Source organism: Hippichthys cyanospilos, chromosome 10, assembly GCF_059441005.1.
Source record: "Hippichthys cyanospilos isolate Australia breed blue-spotted pipefish chromosome 10, RoL_Hcya_1.0, whole genome shotgun sequence".
In the NCBI taxonomy this organism is placed as follows: domain Eukaryota; kingdom Metazoa; phylum Chordata; class Actinopteri; order Syngnathiformes; family Syngnathidae; genus Hippichthys; species Hippichthys cyanospilos.
Genome location: NC_142378.1, coordinates 2,205,634 through 2,216,687, shown reverse-complemented (window position 1 = coordinate 2,216,687; position 11,054 = coordinate 2,205,634). Strand labels below are relative to the sequence as shown.

The window sequence follows — 11,054 nt, the reverse complement described above, 5'->3', positions numbered from 1 at the left end:
CTATCTATCTATCTATCTATCTATCTATCTATCTAGTTATATTCAATAAATTATTTCGTTTTGGTATGTTTTTATGAACAAAAAAAAAACATCGTCTGCAAAGCCAATCGTGTAATGCAGTTCGCTTAGTGGCCAGAGGGTGGCAGGCTAATACAAGAAATAGCACCGATAGAACCTCGGACGTAATAAAGAAGAAGTCTACACGGAAGAGAATTTTTAACTTCAATATTTAGCAAGCCCGAAGATCGAATCCACTAATTACACCGAAACGATGCTTTCTTAAAATGAAAATGGTATTTTGGAGATGGCCAATGCGTCATAATCTTTGGGTCTTCGTGGATGTTGGATGTCCATAACCGGTCGACAGACAACAGAAGGTGAATGAAAGAAGGAAACGAGGAATTGCATTTGAAGCCGCTTCGGGTTTGGCACCTTCGGTTGACGGTTGACGAGAAGTGAGTCACAATTACCTTTGTTGACGAATATCTTCAAGTCATCCCTTTAAAGGTTCGCTTACAAGTAAGTATACTTTCTTTTATTCTATTCCAGAGGTTTGTAAACTTTTCCCCGAAAAAAAATCGAAGAAAGTAAGGACGGACTTGTGACATTTATTATAATTTGAGTCTCACGTTAAAACCAGACCATCAGTGTAAACAAACGTACGCTAACAACGAATTAAAAACAACAACAAAAACAGATTCATGGCACAGATTTTTCTGCATTTTATATACAGTCCCTGTATAGGTATTCGATTTGAAAAAAAACAATCCCATTTCCTCCTGGGGCCCAGCCAATACACATATGTCCTCCATTGTTGTGTCCATGTTGTCTCAGCAAGACAATGCAAAATTAAATTGCATCCCAAGATATCCTCAACACATTCCCTGTGTCCAAAATGCACCCAAGGCCACATCGAAACAGCCCACCACATCCACGAAAAATCCATTTTAACATGGCCAGTAATGCTTTTTTAAAATTTAATTTCAAAAAAGTTTGATGGTAGGCAGTGTTAACCCTTTAGGCGTTTTTTGTTTTCAATAAAAGAATCAGTTATCGTATCACCACTTTAAAAGATTGTAGCTTGTAAATGGTTAATAATTAAAGGAAACTGTCAAGGTTTGGTGCAATTTTGCTACTTGTGTTAAGTGTGTGTGTGGGGGGGATCCTAATTTTCAGTTTTTTTTAAAGATAAAGACCAGTGGTTCTCAAATGGGTGTGCTTGAGATTTAAAATAAAAACAAACATGCAAAAATCCTTTCAAAATAATTATTGAATTAATTAAATGTTTCAGGAAAATATACGTCGATAAAAACAAATGTTATTTTCAGTAGGTTATTCAATTTCGTTATTTTGAAAACCCAGATTCTCCCCATAATAGAATATTTTTCTGTGTACAAATATTTAATGATTACTTTTTGAGAACAGGTCTGGCACTTTATGTTCATTATTTTTCGTTGACAAATATTTATTCATCATTAAGTTAATGATTTACTTTTGTGAACAGATCCCTACAGTAATTGCAGAAGAGGATGTTTTATATTTAATATTTTTCTGCGGGCAAATCCTTATTTATGATTATTTCTTTTGTAAAACAGGTGCGACACTTTCCGTTGCTCTTATTTTCTTGAGTGTTTTTCTTTCTCATCAGCCTCCTAGCATGGCTTCCTCCCGGCTCAAGTACCTCTCCCTGGGCGTGCTGGTGTTCCAGACCACGTCTTTGGTGCTCATCATGCGCTACTCCCGAACCCTGCAGACCGAGGGCCCGCGGTACCTGGCCTCCTCGGCCGTGGTTGTGGCCGAGGTCATGAAGATCGTCATCTGTCTGATGCTCGTCTTCAAAGATCACAGTGAGTGAAAGATAGACGCGTCGTTCCAAACGCACTTTGGAGAAAATAACGTCCACATATCTGATGATTAGGAGATGCATAAAATACAAATTCTTGGCAAAAATATCCTGGTATTAAAAATCACAGCTCAAAAATGACTTATGGATAGAGCAGCATTTTCTTCCATTGCACACTATGTATTATATTTTCAAACTAAATAAAGAATATTGGTATAGAAGGAACATGTGTCATGTTCATTTGAAATCTTATGCAGTATTTTGACAATTATGGGGTCATTTTCTTCCACATTTTATAGTCATTTAGCCAGGGGATTGCAATTTTCTAGAACTGTGATTGCTAAATTGGTCTTCCATTTCAAACATGATGTCACCGCCTGGTGAAATTTCAGCTCCCGAGTGTCTTATTTCAATGATGTCCCTTTGATGTAAAAACCAAATGAGTGACCAAAAATACCGCATAAAGGTTAAATTAAAAAAAAAAATCTTTTGTTTGAATTCTTCTTAGTAAATTACAGTGACCCACGTGATAGACATGAATTTAAAAAAAAAAGCATCCGTGTGCGTAGTGTCTCTCTTCTTGCTTCTACCAATCTGCGTGTGTAACTGCTCAACCCTCCCTGTCTGCTAACTGAGAAGACAAAAATGAATTGGAGGCAATTGACTTCAAAAAGGTCGCTCATTTCCTCAACTCTGCAAGCGGCCAATCAGATTGTAGGCTCCCCAAAACACTTTTAATATAAATATGGAAAAACAAGTTGTTTTTTTTCCCCGCTATATAAAAACGAGTGGGTCATGTTTTGCCGTCTCCACTCAGGTTACAGTGTGCGAGCATTCAACAGCATCCTCCGGCAGGAGATTGTCCTCAAACCCATGGAAACCCTGAAGTTGGCCCTCCCCTCGGGCATCTACACCCTGCAGAACAATCTGCTCTACGTGGCCCTATCCAACTTGGATGCCGCCACCTACCAGGTAAATCGACAAAGCCGCGCCGTTTTTTGTTTTTGTTTTTCATCCGCGCTGACTGTCGCCGCTTCCCGCCATCTGTAAGGTCACGTATCAGCTGAAGATCCTGACCACGGCCTTGTTCTCCGTGTCCATGCTGGGGCGCCGGCTGAGCGTCTACCAGTGGCTCTCCTTGCTAATCCTCATGGCCGGAGTGGCTCTCGTACAGGTAGGTAGTCCATTTACGTTATTTTCAGCGGTACCTAACTATTTAAAAAAAAAATGCTCTCGATATTGCGATTGAGAATTAAGGCAATGGTGATGCGGGGGGGTGCAGATGACCTCAGGGAAAATGCTTTGTTTTTGTCTCGTGGGGAATAATCGCAATAAAATAAGAATTTTCATCTTTTTTTTTTGTTTCAGGCACTTTGATGCACTTGGTTATTTTTTTCAGTTTGAGACTAAGCTGTAGCCCATATAAACGCTGTAAAAAATAATTAACAGTTGTTGAAAGTTGACTTATTGCTTTTTTTCTTTTATTTATGTAAAGGATACAGGTTTAGATATACAATTTTTAGACATAATAATCTCATTTATAGTCAGCGCGTCGAGTGGGGCGGTGGTAGCATAAAAGCTTTTCTCTTTCCTAGGCGCTGCTTTGCAAAATAGTGAGAATTGAGAAGCACTGTACTATACGGTGACATTGATTTCACTTCTATCAATTGCACTGCTCTAATTCTCAGCTATACCTTGACTTACAAGTGAATCAATTTTCTTCAATATTCAACTTTGTGGCGTTTCCGCAGTGGCCGTCCGAATCGTCGGTGGTGCCGGAGAAAGAGTCGGCGTCGACGGGCTCCCAGTTCGTGGGCGTCATGGCCGTTCTGGCGGCGTGCTTCTCCAGCGGCTTCGCCGGCGTCTACTTTGAGAAGATCTTGAAGGAGAGCAAACAGAGCGTCTGGATCCGTAATATTCAGCTCGGTCAGTCTAAGCTAGCTCGTGTGAGCACTTTGGATCAAATCTTTGGAAGCTTTTATTTCCCCTTTTTTTTTTTTTTTTTTTTATTTAAATCTTACCGTAACGAATGTACATGTGACTTGATAGGTATTATTTTTGTTTCACTTGGGGTTGCAGTCATATCTGTGACTTTAAGTGTTTGTGGCTTTAATTTGCAGAGCCTGGCCTTTTTTGTCCCATTTTTTTTGTCAATTGGAATTCATGTTTAATCGCTCATTGCAAATAGTGCAATTTTGCATATACAACTAGATTATGCCATTTTTGAGGAAATTGCGTGTCAATGCTGAGTGCATTGTAAGTAAGAATACAGCAGATATAAAAATCAATCATCAATCTTCCTCGAATGGTGTTGAATAAGAAAAAAATCAAATCTTTTTAAGTTACCTTTTACAGGACACACTCATTCTTTTGGTCTTCATTTTTGGGGGAAAAAAGTCTGTATGTTTGTATGTATATTTGGGGAATTGCGGTAATTAATTACAATGAAACTATCAACAGTAAAGTTATCATTAAGTGAACTATTTTACATGATATACTTTTGTAAAAATCTACATATGAGCTAAGGTTAAAAATGTGAAATGTTATGTGCATTTTAGGGATGTTCGGCCTGGTTTTCGGCTTTTTCGGGATGCTGTGCGTGGACGGCGACAAGGTGATGGAGTCGGGAATGTTCCAGGGTTACAGCGCCGTCACCTGCACCGTGGTAACACTGCAGGTCAGTCTCGCCCATGGCCTCCGTCCCGCCTCCGTCCCGCCTCGGTCCCGCCTCCGTCCATCTGTACACCCGCGATGGTTTGGCTTCAGGCGCTGGGCGGGCTGGTTATCGCGGCGGTCATCAAATACGCCGACAACATCCTCAAAGGCTTCGCCACGTCGCTCTCCATCATCCTCTCCACGCTCATTTCCTACTTTTGGCTTGAGGATTTTGAACCCACCAGGTACGGGCGATGCCTTCTTCTTGCTTTTTTTGTTTGTGTGAAGATGAAGCTTAAGGCCTGAAGCAAATGAAGGAAGAGAATGTAAGTGCGATTTTTCTGGCAGATGATAGGGTGCGCCAATTGGTTGTTTGTCTGTGTGTGCCCTGCGATTGGCTGGCAACCGGTTCAGGGTGTCCCCCCGCCTACTTACAACTTACAACAAAACAAGTGCAAAAAAAATAATAACATGCCAAGATTACTGCAACTGCTTTAATCTCAGTGCGGTTTTATTTGCACTTGTTTTGTTGTAAGCTTGCTTCCATTTTGTTTTTGTGATTGGATCTTTTTTTTTTTTCTGGTTTCTAATGTATTTTCATTTTTTTGTCTGCGGTTGTTTGTTTTCCTTCTTCCTGTGTTTGTGTTTCAGCCGCTTGCTGTATGTTTGCTCCCCTAGGCCATCGGTATGGTTTCAGTCTGAAAACGATAAATAGTTGAGCCCTGTTTTTAAGTCAAATGCCTTGACAGAATGTCAGACGTTTGAAAAATAAAATCTGAAAACGCATTTTATTTCTACCTCATTTACATCTTTTCAATTGCAATCCAGCTGTTTAGTAAGCAACATTTTCAAGTATTTTTTTTTGTGTCTGAAATACACGTTTGTAAACCACTGCAATGACAAACAGAAACCTGTAGATGGTGCTGTTGCATTGCTTTGTAATTTGAGCTCAGCACAGCTGTTGAGTCGAAGAAAAAGATTAGGTGGTGCATCTTGGCTTCCCGTGTTGATCGTACAGGAGACAAACACTTTGAAATTTGGTCAAATTTGAAATTCAAATTGCAAAACTTCAAACTACTACACAATCAGCAACGCAAACAATTCCTGTCGTCCGCAGCATCTTCTTCCTGGGAGCCGCCCTCGTCATCGCCGCCACGTTCCTCTATGGCTACGAAGGCAAGAAGTCCCCTAATCCCAGCAGGGCGTGACATGGGCCCAGAAGGACCCAAAGAAGGTCAGGTGGTGGTGTCGAGGAGCAAATCAAATGAAAAAAGGTCAAGCACAATTGCTGGTTACGCCGTAAGTGCCTCACTCGGGAGAAGGGAATCACAATTTTTTTGCGCCATCTGGAGCAGTCATCGCATGCAACCGAAAAACGGCTACTGGGTAAGGCTTCTCGTGACCTCGTAGGAAATACATTCGGGAGAACGTCAGTTTTTGTATGATTTTGTTTTGTCCCTAGTTTTTGTAAATCAATGTTTTTTTTTTTTTTTCGAACGGAACTTCTCGGACATTCCTGTAATTTTGTCAATTTCATAGACGAGTTAATCTCGGGACGATGATAATGCTTTGGCGGGTTTGCAGTCAGGCCTTCAAAATAAAAGCATATGTCGTTAAAACGGTTTCGACCCCATGGTTATTCAGAAGTCATCTCTCTGACTCAGACCTTCCTTTTTGGAGTTTGCATGTCCTCCCCATGCCTGTGTGTGTTTCTCAGGATACTCGGTTTTATTCCCATGTTTCCCAAAACATGCACGGTAGTTATATTGGACATTCTAAATTACCATCAGGTGTGTTTGTGAGTGTGAACGTCTGCTTGTCTCTGTGTGCCCTGCGATTGGCTGACAACCAGTTCTGAGTACCCCGCCCACTACCTGAAGACAACTTGGATAGGCTCCAGTACACCTGTGGCCCTAACGAGGATGACCAGCCAAGAAAATGAAAAAGCAATTAACGTAATGGCATGCTTTTATTTTGAAGGCCTCGTGTTTGACAGGATTTGTTAGACCGATGTGATAGAATGTTTTCTATATTGAAAACTAATAATCCTTTGTGAAATATTTTGTTTTTTAATGAGACGTTGCGTAACTGATTTGATTTGACCGAGGTTCCGTTGTACAATTAATGAATTTTTGAGTGAAATGTCCTCACCCTTCCAAAACCCTAAAACGCATCATAACCATCGTGTGGCCGGCCATTTTGCCTTGTTGCTTGGCAACCGACGGCCACATTTACTCAACCAAGTCACTTGAGAAACACTGAAAAGTGATGACCTTAGGTTGTTACCATGTAAATAATGACGCTGTAAAATAATTTAAATAATTAATTATTATTGCTGATCAGAGATTTTTTTTTTTAAGAATTTTTATTAATTGTGTAATTTGACTTATGGCTATTGTTGTTTTCTGGATATGGTTTTATTGTGGTCTCAATTACAACTAAGAATCTTTTTATAAAGTGGGAAACCTTTTGTGACTGCTTGTGCTGCTTTTATGATGCTCCCCCCCAAACCCCTCCCTCCAAAAAAAAAAAAAAAAAAAAAACTTTTGCAGTATCCTCCTGAGACTCGCCTATTCATCTATTTATATTGTCTCATTGGAGGTACCTTACTAAGTCCCAGTGTCCTCATCAGAGGACTTCCCGGTCTTTCCGATGACGTCTCCTGTGTTTGGGTTGGATGTGATTCACTTTGATGTCTTACCGAGACAAAATGGACACAATAGTGGACACAGATGAATTAGGTTGGGTCTCAGGAGGACACAAACTTCTCGTTGTTGCATACCATTAAATCTTCATCTGACTTACACTTTATCAACTAGAATGAATGGACCCCAAATGTTTTTGCCATTTGCTTTAATGAAAACACGGCATGCTAACACCAGATAGTCTGAAGTTGTGACATAATGTAAAGCTACTGTTCAGGTTACTTCAAATGAGGGATCCCCAATCTTGTCCTCTCATGAAGAAAAAAAAAGTTCGTACTTGACCCATGTTCGCCAAGTATTTTGAAGGCTAAGTGATTGTTAGCTTGAATGATTAGCGATAGAAAATGGATGGGTACTTGTAAGTACGGTCAAAGTTTATATGTGTGTTTGTCTCAAAACCAACCCAGAAAATTGACCCAACTTTGGGTTGGTGGCTTGCTGTTATTGAAACTTGGGTCACATTGATGCAACTTTGGGCTATTGGGTTGTTCTTTTTGACACATTTTTGTATCAAAACAATCAAGAAAAATGGGTCATGCTAACCCAACTCCTTGTTGGGTTGTTGGAATGTTGGGTCAACTTGCTTTGCACCAAAACCATTTTTTTTTTTTGTAACAATACATCCCAGTCGAGTCACATTTATTCAACTTTGGGTTATTTGGAAAAAACAACACCTATCTGTATCACAACCATGAACTAGCCCAATTTTGGGTCGATGGGTCGCTGTTGAAAGTTGGGTCAAATAGACCTAACTTTTGCCTGTTAAACAACCTTTTTTTCATATCAAAATGACCCAGAAAACTGGGTCGGGTTAACCCTGGTAACGGTAGAGTCCAATTTCGACCAAAATTGGGTTATTTTTCACCCGACAGTTTGAAGAGAGACGGACAAATCCAAAAATCACGGGTATGGCCAAACTTCTAGTACCGAGCTCTACTTGGGCGGTACGATGACAAGCGGGGGCCCCCTGGAGGGCCTCCACATGAGCACTTGGGCGTCGTTGGCGTTGGGCCTCCCCATGGCGTTAGGCGGGATGGGCTCGACCCGGTTCAGAACCCGCGGCTGCTCCTGGAGAAGCCGGCCCACCAGCCGCGCTCGGGAGCCCAGCGGCCGGGCCGGGTCCACGGCGATGTCCACCCTCATGCGCCACTTGATGGCGCGCAGCAGGATCTTCTCCCTGGAGGTGGCGTTGAGCGCCACCAGCCAGGTGGTGAAGCTCTGGTCCCGCTTGATGTCGGTCAGGGAGGGCCGGTCGGATCGGCTGGCGGGCACGGCCCAGGTGACGCTGGGGTAGAAGTTGTCGTTCATGCTGACGGTGAAACGCGACGGCTCGGAGGTGGGGCCCGCTATGGTCACCGTCTCGGTGGTGTTGCCGTACCACGGGTAGCTGACGCCGTCCGAATCGCTGATGGCCCGCACCAGGCCCTCGCGCAGCTCCGGCAGCTCCCAGCTTGACCTGCGGGGGGCGGCGGCGAGCAACGCTATCCCATGAGACTCTTAAACTGGCGAAACATTGGCGCTTAACTAAGTTAATGTCAGCCACCAAACCTCCAAGAGGAGATTATTTCACTGGAATTTTTTTGTCTTGCTTTTTCCGTTCTTTCTTAATGCTTAATGTTATCTCATTCACTCCCAGCCCAGTTGGATTTTCGACGTCCGTAATCGTCAATGGCAGTCAATGAGTTAAAATGACCCAAAAGAGCTTATGAAAATCTTTTTATTTTCCTATTTTTCCAGATTGCTGTCGGGTTTGCTCCTTTCCTCAGTTTATGAGTTCTTGGTCTTTTGGAAAAAGTGGCATTTGTGCACGCAGCAGGTGACACGCCCACATTCAGATGCATACCCACACATTATGTTCTTGTGATATTGGTGCCCAAGTAACCATTATGGGGAGGGGCAATTAAGAAGACTGGAATACTATTTGTGTGTTCATGCTGATTATTCCGTCTTCCCATTGGCCAGGCAACAGGAAGTGCCATGCTAAGCATCTCTATTTGCTGCATCACAGCAATGAATAATTGATTGTGTTGACGTGTCTGGGGCGCCCCTCTTGGCGTCTTTCAATTGATCCATTATAAGTAAGTTCATACAGTAAAATGGAGCCGGAAAAGGTTTTTTTTTCATTCCTCACAGTACGCAGGGGGGAAAAAATGATGAAAAATAAATCACTGAAATGTTAGAAAATATGTATTTAAAATAAATAGGTGATATATGAAATAAGCAATATTTATAATATTTTTATTATGTTATAATCTAATATATCAACACATTTTGGGAGTTAAAATGTGACTAAAACTGCAAAACTAAACGTTAGATGAAATTGACATTTTTTTTTATGACAAAATACTGTGGATATATTTTAAGCTATACAAAAACAGATGAAAAGGATTGCGTTTAAAAGATGAAAATTACCAAGAAAAAAAATATGGAGAATTACTAAATATGACGACATATCCTTCTGAGAGCCAGATTATTACGATGTTAAATATCTGAACGAATATTATAATTGAGAAAATGTACAAAATATAATCGTATTAAATACAAACCTCGAGACCTCAGGATTCATGTGTGTCCACCATGGTGGACATTTGTTTTTGGTGTCTCTCTTTTGACTTGTTTTATTTTTTTTTTGTTTGGGACATAAGTGTGATACACATAAGTGTGATACACACACACACACACACACACACAGTAGTTGTAGTATTTTTTTTTCTTAACCCAATACAATACACTGTATCTCTCTGGCTCTCAGGAGGATAAGATAAGATAATTTAAAAAAAAAAAAAAAAGAGGCGCATGAGATTTCCCCTTTTGTCTTATTAGACGCGTCTCACGTTTGCAAAAATGAGCTGTGCACTCACATGCCGACGTCCCCGTAGGTGTTGTAGAACTCCATGTGCGTGCACGCCTGGATCCATCCCACCACCCAGGTCTCGTTGCGCGGGATGGGCGGCATGACGACCCGGGCGGACGCTTTGAAGTAGGGCGTCTTGTAGCGCAGCACGATGGCCGAGTCCTCCTCCACGGCCGTGGGGCATCGCTCGATGCTGGCCGCCAGCTCGCATACCACCACCTTCTCCCTGCGGATGCGCGACTTGCTGCAGGCGAGGCTCTGGATGCAGCCCATGGCCGCCGGCAGCAGAAGCGCCGGATCCGGGCGCCGATCACCGCGAGCGGTGCCTCTCCCGGGGCTTCCTCCTCCTCCTCTTCGCCCGGGCTGGCATGTCACGGGCGCGGGACGCTGCGGGCGCCGACCGAACCCGGAGCGCCTCAGTCGCTCAGTCCGCCGGCATCCCGCGTGTCGCTGTTCCGCCCGCTGTGGTGCTGAACCCGACGCGCGCGCGCTGCGTGGGAGTTCCCCCGGATGCGGGCGTGGAGTTTAACTCCTCCCCCGGTGCGTGACGTCACCGCCAGTCCACAATCAATGCTTTAAATGGATTTCCCCCCCTGTCATTAAGGTGTGAATAAGGACGGCATAGTTGCGTCAATTAGATTGTAGTGCGATTCAAATTAGAGCCCTTTTCACACTGGGTAATGTTTCATTTTGAATCCCATTTAGACTGACGTGGGACTGGCGGAATTTGAAATGCGGGAACCTGAAATAAAAAAGTTCATTTAACCCCCATAAAAGGAGTTTCCTACTCGACCTACCTTTATTTTGAAGGTCGATCCAGCGATCATTGCTTAGATATCACTTTCGCTACTCTAGTCAAGTAATGTAGTCGGTAATGTAGAACGGTCATATCGAGAGTTATCATCCAGACCTTCACCAAAAATCCTTCCTAAGTATTTCTGAAGCTATACGACCTAAAAATACATGAAAATGACGGCCTTTGTCAGACAATCTTTTG

The 11,054-nt window shown here is 42.5% G+C and overlaps 2 protein-coding genes across 2 annotated transcripts; one reads left to right on the top strand and one right to left on the bottom strand.

Annotated features, from left to right (window-relative positions):
• Positions 1-209: 209 nt before the first annotated feature.
• Positions 210-6,973, top strand: LOC148416566 (UDP-N-acetylglucosamine transporter-like). Its single transcript, XM_088426384.1, has 8 exons — positions 210-519; positions 1,649-1,847; positions 2,661-2,815; positions 2,895-3,017; positions 3,595-3,769; positions 4,402-4,520; positions 4,610-4,743; positions 5,616-6,973. Exons 2-8 carry the CDS (start codon positions 1,658-1,660, stop codon positions 5,704-5,706), a joined length of 987 nt encoding a protein of 328 aa, XP_088282510.1. The 5' UTR covers positions 210-519; positions 1,649-1,657; the 3' UTR covers positions 5,707-6,973.
• An 852-nt stretch (positions 6,974-7,825) lies between these two features.
• Positions 7,826-10,477, bottom strand: fam78bb (family with sequence similarity 78 member Bb). The gene is made up of 2 exons (XM_088426385.1): positions 10,065-10,477; positions 7,826-8,659 (listed from the first exon to the last, which is right to left on the bottom strand). The coding sequence occupies exons 1-2, from the start codon at positions 10,328-10,330 to the stop codon at positions 8,137-8,139; spliced, it is 789 nt and encodes a 262-aa protein (XP_088282511.1). The 5' UTR covers positions 10,331-10,477; the 3' UTR covers positions 7,826-8,136.
• Between the last annotated feature and the right edge of the window lie 577 nt (positions 10,478-11,054).